This window comes from Calypte anna, chromosome 1 (genome assembly GCF_003957555.1).
Source record: "Calypte anna isolate BGI_N300 chromosome 1, bCalAnn1_v1.p, whole genome shotgun sequence".
Lineage (NCBI taxonomy): Eukaryota > Metazoa > Chordata > Aves > Apodiformes > Trochilidae > Calypte > Calypte anna.
The window spans coordinates 366,669-382,145 of record NC_044244.1 but is presented as its reverse complement, the minus strand read 5'-3'; the positions used below and the strand labels follow the sequence as shown (position 1 = coordinate 382,145).

The following is a 15,477-nucleotide window of genomic DNA, read 5'->3' as shown; positions in this document are numbered from 1 at the left end:
TCCATGAAATTCCTGAAGCTCTTCAGGAGAAGCCTGAAGGTAAAAGACACTGTGCTCATTAAAGTGCTGCTGGAAGATGAGGCTGCTTTAAAGAAAAGGGTTTAGGGAGACCTTAGAGCACCTTCCAGTGCCTGAAGGGGCTCCAGGAAAGCTGGGGAGGGACTTGGGACAAGGGCCTGGAGGGATGGGACCCTGCGAGGGGGAAGGGTTTCCAGCTGCAAGAGGGGAGATGGAGAGGAGATCTTGGGCAGGCAGGGAGGGAGGGAGGGAGAACTTGTTTGGGGTGAGAGTGCTGAGCTTTAGAACCAGGTTGCCCAGGAAAAGAGTCTCTGCCCCATCCCTGGCAGTGTTCAAAGCCAGGTTGGATGGGGCTTGGAGCAATCTGGGAGGGAGGTGTCCCTGCCCATGGCAGGGGGGTTGGAATGAGCTGAGCTTTCAGTTCTCTTCCAAGCCAACCCATTCCAGGATTCTATTTCTTGGGGAGGGAGGGAGGGAGAAATTGTTTGGGGTGAGGGTGCTGAGCCCCTGGGTGCCCAGGTTGCCCCCAGAAGCTGTGGCTGCCCCATCCCTGGAGGTGTTGAAGGTTGGATGGGGCTTGGAGCACCCTGGGCTGGGGGAGGGGTCGCTGGATTGTCCCCTTGGGACTGGAGGAGCTTTAAGGTCCCCTCCAACCCAAACCCTTCCAGGATTCCATGCTCAAGGAGCATTAATTAGGGTTCCCTCATCCCTGGAAGCTTTCATGGACACCTTGGATGGGTTTGGAGCCCTCTGGGCTGGTGGGAGGGGTCCCTGCCCATGTAGGGGGGTTGGAATTAAATGATCTTTAAGGTTCCTTTGAACCCAAAGCATTCCCCAACTCTGTCCTGAGCCTTCTCAGGGCTGTATGGAGGAGCTGAGCTGAGCCCCCAAATGGCCCTTCAGAAGAACCTGAGGTTTGTGGTGGTGGTGCTGGAGTCTCTGGAGGATCAGCTGCCAGCAGATGGGATCTTCTGATGAGAAAAGCAAAATCTGGGGCTGCCCCATCCCTGGCAGTGTCTCAGGTCAGGTTGGATGGGGCTTGGAGCACCCTGGGAGGTGTCCCTGGATTGTCCACTTGAGACTGGATGAGCTTTAGGGTCCTCTCCAACCCAAACCATTCCATGATTTATGAATTTTCTTCCCACAAGCATCCCTGGCTGCTCTGCTAAATGTTCCCCTTTTCCCTTCCTCCTCTCCATCACTTCCATCACTTCCATCCTTCCTCCAATCTTCTTCTTCCCCAAAGCACCAAGGAGCCCACAGGATTCACCACCCTGGAGCCTCTGTCCCACCTCAGCCTTCAAATAAAGCTGCTGAAACCCAGCACTGCTCCTCCTTGGGTTTGATTCCCTTCTTTTTGGGATTGATTCCCTTCCCCTTGGGTTTTATTCCCTCCTCCTTGGGTTTTATTCCCCTTTTTTTGGGTTTTATTCCCTCCCCCTTGGGTTTTATTCCCTTTTCTTTGGGTTTGATTCCCTTCTCTTTGGGTTTTATTCCCTTCCCCTTGGGTTTTATTCCCTTTTCTTTGGTTTTATTCCCTCCTCCTTGGGTTTGATTCCCCTCTTTTTGGGTTTTATTCCCTCCCCTTTGGGTTTGATTCCCTTTTCTTTGGGTTTTATTCCCTTTTCTTTGGTTTTGTTCCCTTCCCCTTGGGTTTTATTCCCTCCTCCTTGGGTTTTATTCCCTTTTCTTTGGGTTTGATTACCTTCTCTTTGGGTTTTATTCCCCTCTTTTTGGGTTTTATTCCCTTCCCCTTGGGTTTGATTCCCTTCCCCTTGGGTTTTATTCCCTTTTCTTTGGGTTTGATTCCCTTCTCTTTGGGTTTTATTCCCTCCCCCTAGGGTTTTAGTCCCTTTTCTTTGGGTTTGAGTCCCTTCCCCTTGGGTTTTATTCCCTCCTCCTTGGGTTTGATGCCCTTTTCTTTGGTTTTGTTCCCTTCCCCTTGGGTTTTATTCCCCTCTTTTTGGGTTTTATTCCCTCCCCCTTGGGTTTTATTCCCTCCTCCTTGGGTTTGATTCCCAAAAACCTCACCCCAAATTGCTGGGACCACCCCACGGGTGATGGTGCCTGAGCCTGGTGGTGGCTGCAGGAGCTGAAAATGCAGGAATTCAACCCAAAAGTCAGCTCAGCCCTTGGGTGGGAACATGGGGAAGGGGTATGGAGGCTCCCAGGTTTCTGCTGGAAGAGTAAAAATGAAATAAATTGCACAAAGGACGAGTTCAGCCCCAAAATCTGTGACCTCCTTCTCTCCAATCCCCAGGAAACAGGGAGGGGGGTGCAGGACCAAGCCCCCAAAACTCCCACTGGGGAGAAGGAGGGATGGGAAAATAAACCAAACCCCCCCCAAATACCCCTAAAAGACCCCAAAACAGGAAAGCTGGAGGCAGGGGTAGACACATTTGTAACAATTTATTGAATGAGGCAATAACAGACACTGGGAAAACAAAGGGGGGGGGGGGTCCATGCTCTGCTACTTGCCTGGTTTGTTTTTTTTTATTTTTATTTTTTTTTTTTTGGGGGGGAAAGGTGGGAGGGCAAAGGGAAAGGGAACCTCTTGGATTTAAAGAACCTCATTTCATTGCCAAAGAAACACTGACTTGGAAAAAAGCCACCAACATCTTCACGACGACAATAAAAAAATAATAATTAAAAAAAAAAAATATATATAATAATTAATAATAAGAAATTGGAGAAGCAGGACCCTCTTGTTTCTATGGAAAGATCTCCCTCCCCCTCGTTAAAAGTACAGAAGAAATGTATACAAAGAACATTTGATAGGTTTGTGGTTTGTTTTTGTTTTTTTTTCCATATAAAACAAGTAAATACAAGAATCCCAAAAGCTTCCTCGAAGGCTGAGCAAGAGGTGGAGAACTTCTGTTCATGGCCACTTGGAAATAAGAATAATTAAACCCAAAACAAACAAACAAAAAATTAAACCAAACCCAACAAATTAAAAATTAAATACCATGCACAACTGCACACGTGGTGGGGCAGTGGCTGAGGGAGGGTTTGGCCCTAAAAGAAAACCCAACCACCCCCAAAGGCTTTTTTTTTTTACCCTCCTGGAAAGGTTTTTGGGGTTTTTTGGGAGGTGATGGGGATTAAAAATGCCCTGCAGCAGCAGAGCTGTGCTGGGGGATGGATGCAGGGAAGGAACAGGGGGGGTTGGAGGGTTGGGAGGTGCTGAGGGGTCCCCCAAAGGGAAGGGTTTGCACTCACATCCCCCCCCCAACTACCTCCAAGAGAAACTGGGTTTGGAGAATGGGAATTTCCAGGAATGGGAAGGGGAAGATGTGGGATTGTGGTTGGGGGTGGAGGGGATGAGCCCAATGTGGCCCTTTGGCAATGGGAAATTCCTGGGAAAGTGGAGGGCAGAGCCAGGGGGAGGGGGACACAGGCAGCCAGAGCCCCTCCAGAGGCATCTCCACTCTGGTCCAGATCCACAAAAGAAAAAAAAAAATAAAGGGAAGAAGTAACAATAATAATAATAACAATAATAATAATAACAATAAAGAAAAAACCAAACCCAGAAGAGATGTCAAATGGCAGGTAGGTGTCAAGAGCAGAGGAAGAAGAACAGATCTCCAGTGTGCACCAAGGGGCGTGGGGGGGGATTCTCCACGTTGGGTTTTGGGGTCATCAAAGGCAGAGGTGGCCTCACTCACCAGCATGGGGAGGGGGCAGCAGTCCCAGGGGGCTCCTGGAAGAGCTTTGTGTCTTCTCCAGGCTGCCACCCCACTGCAGTCACACATGCATTTGATTTTTCATGTTTTTATTCCCAGGAGAGGAGACTTTTCCAAACTTGGTTTGTTTTTTCGTTGTTTTGGAGGGGAGTTGGGTTCTTTTTGGTGTCTTGTGGGTTTGTTTTTTTGGTGTAGTTTCTCCTTGTTGTTTCTGTGGTTCGTTTTCCATATAAAAGTCCATGTTAAAATCTTTGAAACCTAATTTGCCAAGTGCAGAAAGTGGAGGGCAGAGCCCAAGGGATGCCATGGAGGAGGAGGAGGAAGATGCTGGCGATGCTGCTGGAGCTCAGGGTGTCTGTGCTCCCCCCCAAGCCTCACCCTGTCCCACCCCTGGGGGCAAAAGGGGGGGAGAAAGGACTTGCTTTTTGTTTTCTTCTCTTTGCAGCCTCCTCAGAATCCAAGTCCCATCACAATTTGGCTTCTCACTCCTCTTGGGAGCAGAGTGGTGCTACAAAAAACGCCCTGAACACGCAACCTCTGCTAAGAATATTTGCTTTTTTTCCTCCATTTTTTTTTCTTTTTTGCTTTTAGGGAAAAAAAAAAAACCAAAAAGAAAGAAAGAAAAAAAAAAATTACCAAAAACCTTCACTCTTCCAAAGCTGGGAGACTCAATGCCACCTGATTGCATCCCTGGAGAGGCGTTAAAAAAACCTTATTGGCGTCAAGAGAGGAGGAAAATCACCAGGATCCTGTGCTCTGGGGCATGGTCACTGTTCCAAGGTCACCACTTCCACTGCTTGCCCGTCCATGGTGACAGCACTGTCTGCTATCCTCGTGGTCACAGGTGCCATTGCCACCTGCACGGGGCCATTGCCTTGGGCCAAGCTGGTCACCACGGTCTGGTACATGCTGACTGGGATCTGGACGAGACCTGCAGGGACAAGGACAAAAAAAAGAAAACAAATCCAAGCAATAAATAGGTGTGGGATGGGAAAGGAAGGAGTGAGGCTGCCATGTGGGGTGAGGTTGGGATGGCCACGTGGTGTGGGGTGGTCTCCAGAGGGTTGGGGGCTGTGTTTGTGCTGCTCCGGAGCTGATCCTTCGGATGGCTGGGGGATTCCCACCTGGAAAAGTGTCCAACTCCAGAGTTCTGGGTACAAGAAGGACAGGGAACTGTTGGAGCCAGTGCAGAGGAGCTGCTGGGAGGGCTGGAGCAGCTCTGCTCTGGAGCCAGGCTGAGAGAGTTGGGGGTGTTGAGGCTGGAGAAGAGAAGGCTGCAATGGGGAGACCTTAGAGCACCTTCCAGTGCCTGAAGGGGCTCCAGGAAAGCTGGGGAGGGACTTGGGACAAGGGCCTGGAGGGATGGGACCCTGCAAGGGGGAAGGGTTTCCAGCTGGGAGAGGGGAGATGGAGAGGAGATCTTGGGCAGGCAGGCAGGGAGGGAGGGAGAAATTGTTTGGGGTGAGGGTGCTGAGCTTTAGAACCAGGTTGCCCAGGAAAAGAGTCTCTGCCCCATCCCTGGCAGTGTTCAAAGCCAGGTTGGATGGGGCTTGGAGCAATCTGGGAGGGAGGTGTCCCTGCCCATGGCAGGGGGGTTGGAATGAGCTGAGCTTTCAGTTCTCTTCCAAGCCAACCCATTCCAGGATTCTATTTCTTGGGGAGGGAGGGAGAAATTGTTTGGGGTGAGGGTGCTGAGCCCCTGGGTGCCCAGGTTGCCCCCAGAAGCTGTGGCTGCCCCATCCCTGGAGGTGTTGAAGGTTGGATGGGGCTTGGAGCCCCCTGATCCTGTTGATCCCATGCCTGCTCACTTCAAGGGGGTTGGACAAGATGATCTTTAAAGGTCCCTCTGTGTCAAACCATTCAGTGATTGGATAAATCTATGTCTGGAAAGCCAGGAGCTGGGGCAGGGAGTGTCCTCCTGGTGTCATCATTGGTGGCTTGGTGGCCTTGCTGTGCCCACTCACCCACCAGAGTGTCACCTGGGATGGGTTCAGCAATGGGATGGGTTGGGATGGGTTGGGTGGTGGCACAGAGAGCTCAGCCCATGCCAAGGGGCTGCCCAACCAAGGGGAAGGAGGAGAGAATGAGGTTAAAGAGGAAAGAAAGGAAATTTTGGAGGAGGAACTCAAAGGAGGTGCCAGGATGGTACAGGAGGTGCCTGGTGACTCCCAGGTTGTGTTTTCCTGGAGGCTGGGATTGCTCCACACATTTCAGTAAGAGTGCCACCAGCATTGGTCACCCACAGAAGAGGAACACACTTCCAAAAATGCTTTTTTTTTCCACTTGATTGGCCCAGAATTGCAAGATCTGGGGCTGAGGAAGGGAAAAATTTGGCTTCTCCTCCCTCTGATTTTTCCATCTCCTGTAACTCCATCCATTACTTGGACACCTTTTGCAGCACACAAGGAGGATCCCACAGAATCATGGGTGGAAAAGATCTCTAAGATGACCAAGCCCAACCATCAACCTAGGAAAAAACCCCCACAATGCCCACTAAGCCTGGGGCAACTTCAGGACGTTTCCTCTTGACCTGTTGTCACTCACATGGGAGAAGAGGCCAACACCCCCCTCACTCCCACCTCCTCTCAGGGAGTTGTAGAGGACAAGAAGGTTTCCCCTCAGCCTCATCTTCTCCAAACTAAACAATTCCACTCTCCTCACCCTCTCCTCATAGGACTTTTTCTCCAGACCTTTCAACAGCTTGGTTGCTCTTCTCTGGACACAGCTTCCATCTCTGTGCAGACCACAGCCCACTCATCCTGCCCAAAATTCCCAGTACAGCCCCCAACTTCTCTCAAACAAGACTTTTTCCAGCTCAGTCTCCATCCCAGGAATTCCTTCTGCCTTCACCCTGAGATGGGGAAAGGGCAAAGTGGGACCAACAAGTCCTGGCCAAGCTGTGCTGGCTCCAGGCAGCAGCTCCAGGTATCACACACACCTGGATCATGGATGATGGAATGGGTTGGGTTGGGAAGGACCTTAAGGATCATCCAGCTCCAACCACAACACCTAACAGGGGGAAAGGAAAGCAAAGCAAGCTGCTCAGCCCTTCCCCAGCCATGGATGGACCCAACAAAGTAGGAAATATCTTTTTCCCCAGGGTGGCTCAGCCACAGGAGGGGAGGAGATGCCCTTGAGATGGCTGCTGGCAAAGCTTTGGCCAAGCACCACAGTGCCAAAGGCCAGGAGTTCTGGTTAGCCAGGGGACACCAACCAAGGTGACAACAAACCCAGGAGGTTCCTGAGGGCATTGTGATCTGAAACAGATGCAAAGAGGTGGAAACAAACAGCAAGGAGCAGTGGAACTGCTCCCTACAGCTGGGCAGGCAAATCCCCCAGGTTGGATGGGGCTTGGAGCACCCTGGTCTAGTGAGAGGTGTCTCTGCCCATGGCAGGGGGTTGAGATGAGATGATCTCTAAGGTCTCCTCCAACCCAATTCCTAGGAAATCCTGCAGGCTGGCAAGATAAACATCATCTTCCTGCTGTCAGCTGCCTGTACCCAGAGCTGCCCTGGGCTTGGCAAAGTGTGATTTAGATGCCTTGTGCATGAAACCATCCACACCTCTGCTGATGGAGGAAAAAATAATAAAGAAAAGCTTTTAGAGGTTTTTTTTTAAGAGGTTTGTTGTTTTCAAAAAAGTTTTTAGAGGTCACCAATGCCTTCCAGCCAGCAGCACGGGATGGACAACCCCCGAGACGGCGTTCAAAGGGTTTAAGAGCAGGTTCCTGACCCAGGCTTTCCTGAAAAAGCAGGAGAAGCTCTTTTGATTCAGGTTTGTGTGGCAGAGAGCAGCCCTCCCTCCTGCCAAGGACACTTGTTTAATAACAGGAGGTGGCAGAGCATGGCTTGGTGTCCTCAGATAACTCCCTGTGCAGACAGGAAAGCTTAGGAGTTAATCGCGCTGACCAGGTGGGTGACCTTGGGGCTTTGCAGTCCTCCAGCATCCCTCCTTTTGGGATCTCAAAGCTCTCCGTGGGTAGGAAAGTTTCCTGATCCCCCAGTCAAAGGTTTGGTTCATGCCTGAAGGGTGATGTCCACTTTCATCTGGTTCATGGCCCAACCAAGGAGCCACTTTCCTATGGGATGGTTCAACCGCTACGAAGGGTGTGGAGTCAGGAGAAGGGACAAAGCTTCCAGGGGGATCCTAATAGAGGAGTTTTAGGTGACAAAATGCTGAAATGAGAGCTGATACTCTGTCCTCTTAAAGAAAATCTCCAATCAGACCCTACAAGGAAATGCAGCACTTCCCAGTTTAAGCAGGAGCTGGCACAAACTGGGAGATCTGGCCTGGGATGCACCTAAAGTCCTGGCTCCTGCCCTTTGGGTTGCTGACCTGGAAGAGGCTGATGGAGCTCCCCATGGATGCTAAAACCCCTGGGCAACCCAAAGAGCAGACACCACCACCCCACAGAACACACAACCCAAAAAACCTGATCCCTCTATGCTGGTCAAAAGTGACCCTTGGCCAGGGCATGGCTGCTGCAAAAGATGGAGAGATGGGAAGACCCAGCTGGGGTCACCACCCATGGCCAACCCAAAGAGCAGAATCACCACCATCCTCACAGACCTCAGAGAAAACCTTAACACTTGAAAATCTGGTCCTTCCATGCTGTTCAGACACATCTTGGCCTGGGTATGGCTGCTGCCAAAGATGGGTGTCATCAAAAGACAGTGAGATGGGAAGACCCAACTGGGGTCACCACCCACGACCATAACAAAGACCAGAGCCACCACTATCCTCATGGACCACGGAGCACAAACCATCAAAATCTGTCCCCTCCATGCTGTTCAAACACAGCTTGGCCAGGGTATTGCTTCTGCAGAGGACAAGTGCCATCAAAAGATGGTGAAACGTGAAGACCCATCCAGGTTCCCTGTCCATGGGCAACTCAAAGACCAGAATCCCCACCATTTTACAGAGCACATCTGAAAAACCTGATCCCTTCAAGCTGTTCAAACACTCCTTGGTCAGGGTAGGGCCACTGCCAAGCACCAGTGGTACCAAAAGATAGTGAGATGTGAAGACCCAACTAAGGTCACCACTCATGGACAACTCAAAGACCAGACCCAGCACCATCCTCATGGACCAGAGAGCACAAGATATCCAAATCTGGTTCCTTCAAGCTGTTCAAACACTCCTTGGCTGGCCAGACAAGTGCCACCACTAGAGATGGGTGGTACCAAAAGATAGTGAGATGTGAGGACCCAACTGAGGTCATCACTCATGGACAACTCAAAGACCAGACCCAGCACTATCCTCATGGACCAGAGAGCACAAAACTTCCAAATCTGGTCCCTCCAAGCTGTTCAAACACTCCTTGGTCAGGGTAGGGCCACTGCCAAGCACCAGTGGTACCAAAAGATGGTGAGATGTGAAGACCCAACTGAGGTCACCACTCATGGACAACTCAAAGACCAGACCCAGCACTATCCTCATGGACCAGAGAGCACAAAACATCCAAATCTGGTCCCTCCAAGCTGTTCAAACACACCTTGGTCAGGGTAGGGCCACTGCCAAACACCAGTGGTACCAAAAGATGGTGAGATGGGAGGACCCAACTGAGGTCACCACTCATGGACAACTCAAAGACCAGACCCAGCACTATCTTCATGGACCACAGAGCACAAAACATCCAAATCTGGTCCCTCCAAGCTGTTCAAACACACCTTGGTCTGGGTAGGGCCACTGCCAAGCACCAGTGGTACCAAAAGATGGTCAGATGTGAGGACCCAACTGAGGTCACCACTCATGGACAACTCAAAGACCAGACCCAGCTCATGGGCCACAGAGCACAAAACATCTAAATCTGGTCCTCCCAAGCTGTTCAAACACTCCTTGGTCAGGAAAGTGCCACCACCAGAGATGGGTGGTACCAAAAGATGGTGAGATGGGAAGATCCAACTGAGGTCACCACTCATGGACAACTCAAAGACCAGACCCAGCACTACCCTCATGGACCAGAGAGCACAAAACATCCAAATCTGGTCCCTCCAAGCTGTTCAAACACACCTTGGCCAGGCAAGCGCCACCACCAAGGATGGGTGGTATCAAAAGATAGTGAGATGTGAGGACCCAACTGAGGCCACCACTCATGGACAACTCAAAGACCAGACCCAGCTCATGGATCACAGAGCACAAAACATCTAAATCTGGTCCTCCCAAGCTGTTCAAACACTCCTTGGTCAGGCAAGTGCCACCACCAGAGATGGGTGGTACCAAAAGATGGTGAGATGGGAAGATCCAACTGAGGCCACCATTCATGGACAACTCAAAAACCAGACCCAGCACTATCCTCATGGACCAGAGAGCACAAAACATCCAAATCTGGTCCCTCCAAGCTGTTCAAACACTCCTTGGTCAGGCAAATGCCACCACCAAGGATGGGTGGTATCAAAAGATAGTGAGATGTGAGGACCCAACTGAGGTCACCACTCTTGGACAACTCAAAGACCAGACCCAGCACTATCCTCATGGACCAGAGAGCACAAGACATCCAAATCTGGTTCCTTCAAGCGGTTCAAACACTCCTTGGCCAGGCAAGTGCCACCACCAGAGATGGGTGGTACCAAAAGATAGTGAGATGTGAGGACCCAACTGAGGTCACCACTCATGGACAACTCAAAGACCAGACCCAGCACTATCCTCATGGACCAGAGAGCACAAAACATCCAAATCTGGTCCCTCCAAACTGTTCAAACACTCCTTGGCCAGGCAAGTGCCACCACCAGAGATGGGTGGTACCAAAAGATAGTGAGATGTGAGGACCCAAGTGAGGTCATCACTCATGGACAACTCAAAGACCAGACCCAGCACTATCCTCATGGACCAGAGAGCACAAGACATCCAAATCTGGTCCCTTCAAGCTGTTCAAACACTCCTTGGTCTGGGTAGGGCCACTGCCAAGCACCAGTGGTACCAAAAGATGGTCAGATGTGAGGACCCAACTGAGGTTACCACTCATGGACAACTCAAAGACCAGACCCAGCTCATGGACCACAGAGCACAAAACATCTAAATCTGGTCCTCCCAAGCTGTTCAAACACACCTTGATCAGGCAAGTGCCACCACCAAGGATGGGTGGTACCAAAAGATAGTGAGATGTGAGGACCCAACTGAGGTCATCACTCATGGACAACTCAAAGACCAGACCCAGCTCATGGACCACAGAGCACAAAACATCTAAATCTGGTCCCTCCAAGCTGTTCAAACACACCTTGATCAGGCAAGTGCCAACACCAAGGATGGGTGGTACCAAAAGATGGTGAGATGGGAAGACCCAAGCTGGGTTTCCATGGAGAGGATGGGTTTCTGTCACCCCAGGCTTTGGCCAGACCTTGCAGCTCAGCCATGGGCGAGCAAGGAAATGTCTGTGAGAGACAGCACCAGGCAGCTCCCTTTCAGCATGGGATTAAAGTAAATCTTCTCAGCATCTGACGTAGCAACCTTCCTGCCAGGGGTGGTGACCAACCAAAGGAGGAGAGGGCTGGAAAGTCTGCTCTGCATTAAAGCAGAGATGATCGCCCTTGGGAGGCAGAGAGGGAGACGATTAAAGCACTGAGAGACCGTAATCAGGTCCAGGATTGGCCCAGCACTGCATCTGCTCAGACCTGCACCCTGATTAGCCCTAATCTAGCTGGCATATGTTAATCTAAAGCATGGATCTCAGCCCCTTTCAATTGTATTAAACCTCAGGAAATCCTGGAGACAAACAATTAAAAAAAAAAAAAAAAAAAGAGCCACCCCAAATTCTTTGAAAAAGATGGAAAAAAAAAAAAAAAAGGAGCTGTGGTAGGGTGCTCCGTGAGGAATGTGATGGGTGCTCTGTGAGGAAGATGATGGGTGATCCATGAGGAACACGAGTGATCCACAAGAAAAATGATGGGTGCTCCACGAGGAACATGAGGGGTGATCCATAGGAGTGTGATGGGTGCCCTGTGAGGAGTATGATGGGTGCTCCATGAGGAACATGAGGGGTGATCCATGAGGAACATGAGGGGTGATCCACGAGGAATATGAGGGGTGATCCATGAAGAACATGAGGGGTGATCTACAAGGAATGCGATGGGTGCTCAATGAGGAACATGAGGGGTGATCCATGAGGAATATGAGTGATCCACAAGAAAAATGATGGGTGCTCCATGAGGAACATGAGGGGTGATCCATGAGGAACATGACGGGTGATCCACAAGGAGTGTGATGGGTGCCCTGTGAGGAGTATGATGGGTGCTCCATGAGGAACATGAGGGGTGATCCATGAGGAACATGATGAGTGCTCCATGAGGAACATGAGGGGTGATCCATGAGGAACATGATGAGTGCTCCATGAGGAACATGAGGGGTGATCCATGAGGAACATGAGGGGTGATCCATAGGAGTGTGATGGGTGCCCTGTGAGGAACATGATGGGTGCTCCATGAGGAACATGAGGGGTGATCCATGAGGAACATGAGGGGTGATCTACAAGGAAAATGATGGGTGCTCCACGAGGAACATGAGGGGTGATCCATGAGGAACGTGAGGGGTGATCCATGAGGAACATGAGGGGTGATCCACAAGGAGTGTGATGGGTGCCCTGTGAGGAGTATGATGGGTGCTCCATGAGGAACATGAGGGGTGATCCACGAGGAACATAGGAACATGAGGGGTGATCCACGAGGAACATGAGGGGTGATCCACGAGGAACATGAGGGGTGATCCACAAGGAACATGAGGGGTGATCCATGAGGAACACGAGTGATCCACAAGGAAAATGATGGGTGCTCTGTGAGGAACATGACGTGTGATCCATGAGGAACACCAGTGATCCACAAGGAAAATGATGGGTGCTCTGTGAGGAACATGATGGGTGATCCATGAGGAACATGACGGGTGATCCACAAGGAACATAAGGGGTGATCCACGAAGAACGTGAGAGGTCATCCACAAGGAATGTGATGGATGATCCATGAGGAACACAAGGAGTGATCCACAAGGAAGATGATGGGTGCTCCACAAAGAACAGGGTGTGAGGGTGGTGGGATCCCATGGGATCCTGCACACAGCTCAGAGAAGCTCCTGCTCAGGGAGGTGATGGCAGCAGAGGTGATGGATGAATCACACATGGAGCAGATCATGGCTGTGGGCTCCTGGTGGGTGGGAGGAGGCATCTGGACTGGGTGTTCGCTTTCCCTTCATGAAGCCACCCAAAAAAAAAAACCCTTTGGAAGAAGTGGCTGGGGGTAGAAGTTGGGTGGTGCTTGAAGGTGTCCCTGCTCATGGTAAGGGGGGTGAAATGATGATCTTGAAGGTCCCTCCTACCCAAACTCATCTGCAAATGATTCCATGATGGGGAAAAAAGGACACAAAAAAAAAGGACACTCCATGCCCCCTGGCCATCATCTCCTGGCCATCATCTCCCTGACCTGCCAGCACCTCCTGTACTCAGCAGGGTTGAGGAGCCAGCTGGGACAAGGACAATATCTCCACAGAGAGCACCAAGGTCCTGCAGCATGGCAGGAAAAGACTTTTTTGGTGGCTTTGCTATGAGGAAGGAGGCTATGGCATGGCCACCAAGTCAAATGATGGCTGGTGGTGATGTCCTACCTGGCCATGGATCATCATCAGCAGCAGAAGAAAAACCATTTTGATCTGGACTTGCTGCATTAAAACACCCCAAAGGATCTGGGGGGAGAAGATGGGATGGAAGGGATGATTCAGAGCTCTAGGAATTGGCATCCAGGTTCAGGAGTGAACACCAGGACAGTCAATGCTCAAGGGACCAGGGACACCAGTGCTGGTTTCTTCCTTGCTTTAACTCCTCTTCACCCTTGAGTCAAAGCAAGTGCAGCATAAGGAAGAGATTTTCCTGTCTCCAACGATCAGGCACATTCCCAGCCCTTCAGGATTTGGACATCTGTCCTACTCAGGGACTCAAAAAAAGCCTTTTCTTCTCTGCTACCATTCTCCAAGGTGCATCCTTCTCTGCTGCTCAGTGCCTGAGAGTTTGAAGTGGCTCAGGTCACTTGCTAAGGTGCTCACAGGACACAGAGAACTCACTGGCCAAGCAGATCCACTCTTCAGTGCCCAAATTCCACAAAATCTTTTTCTTTTTTCTTCACCCTAAATGAGGTGTGAGGTCTGTACCCCCCTGGCTGTTGATTCAGCCCATCACTTTATTTAGTTTGACTACAGCTGGAGACCAGTGCTGAGGACTCATTTGTCAGCATCTCACATGGTTCCCCAGCCAAATTGCCAAGAAACAGAATAAAATTTATTTAGTGGGTATCTCAAGCCAGGCAGGAAGCAACCACACCAAATGTAGGTGGAAGATGGGCTGGAATGTCAGTGCAGATCCTGCACCATGGAGACCTGATCAATGAGGAAAAACCTCAACAGCCCACAACAACCTTGGCCAGAGCACCCTCTGAAGATGGACTGGTTGTCATCTGGCAGCAGATGGTGAGAAGAGCCTTGATCCCTGTGTCCTGTGGCTGCTGTGCTCTCCTGAGTGCCCCAGGATGAGTTTCCTGCTGCTCTGTTGGGTTCTGCAAACCTTGAAATGCACCCTGGAGAAGAGAGCTCTTGATTGCTACCAAGACAGTTGTCTCAACAACTCAACAACCTGTAAGGACAACATGGACATTCAAGGTGGCACTTCTGAAAGCTTAATCCTCACATGAAACACACAGAAACATGGGAGGAACTGAGTGGTGTCCAGTCCCCAGGGACATCTCAGCTACCAGGCACTCAGTGAGAGATGTTCTCAGCCCAGCTGGGATGGGCTCCTCTGGTCAACATCCTGGTGTGGTCTTCTATACCATGGAAAGGATGAGTAGCAGGACCTCAATGGGAATTTTTCTGCATGGAGCTCCAACAGGAACAAACTCCTGGAGGGTCAGGAGAGAGGAACCAGCCCCATTCCTGACTAGACAACAGCAGCCACTGTCACCATGTTGAACATCAAGTTAAGAAAGGAAAAAGTCTCCTTTTTTTTTCCCCCAAAAGTGCAAAATCCTCTTCTTTGGTAGCTGCAAAAACAACACAAAGTTCATCTCCTGCCAAAGCAATCTCCTGTGGGAACAGCCTCTGGAAAGGGAAGGGTTGTGTGGAAGCAAGTGGCAAATGGAGAGTTCTCTTGGTTGTGCCAAGAGAACCAAGAGCCCAGGAAGAGTGGGAAGGGGATGGTGCAAACTTCTTCCACCTTTGGGGAAGGTGGTGAAGAAAGAATTTAAGAGGGATGCCTCAAAAGAGCTGAGTGAAGCCACAAGGAATAGTGCTCTAAAAGCTGAGCATGGAGGATGATGGGGCAGGGGTCTGGAGTCACCAAACACCACAGAAGTATTTGCTCTTGGGATTTCTTTTCTGGGAAAAAAAATATCAAATATGCAGAATGACTTTAGTGATCACCTTGGAGCCCTTGATGGCCCAGGGGACATCATCTGGCTTTTTAGCTAGGTGACAAAAATACAGGACCTTGACTGAGAGCTGCATGTCCTCTTCCAGAAGCCATGAGAAGCTGCCTGTCCTCTTCCAGACCCCAGAATCTGCTTGAAATCATCAGAAACCATGAGCCAGGGTCAGCTGCAGGCAGTGCTGCCCTTGGGGTACCACTGGCCCCAGAAGCACAGAGCACCCAGGAGAGCAAGAAGAGGCAAAGTCATGGGTGCCAAAGTTGATCCATCCTGCTCTGTTCTCCTGGACACCCAAAAAGCAGAAAGTTTTGAAAAAGTTGGGTTTATCACTTGCTTTGAACATCTGCAAGCATTGTGAGTGGTCTTACAGCCCCCCAGACCTC

General features: G+C 50.6%; 1 protein-coding gene across 3 annotated transcripts in view; it reads right to left on the bottom strand.

Annotated features, from left to right (window-relative positions):
• Positions 1 to 3,787: 3,787 nt before the first annotated feature.
• NRF1 (nuclear respiratory factor 1) overlaps positions 3,788 to 15,477 on the bottom strand; it is a 96,016-nt gene continuing 84,326 nt past the window's right edge. For all 3 annotated transcript variants that reach the window (XM_030455738.1, XM_030455751.1, XM_030455745.1), the window contains one exon: positions 3,788 to 4,632. In XM_030455738.1, coding sequence (XP_030311598.1) covers positions 4,469 to 4,632 — 164 coding nt within the window. In that variant the 3' untranslated portion in view covers positions 3,788 to 4,468. The remainder of the gene's footprint in view (positions 4,633 to 15,477) is intronic.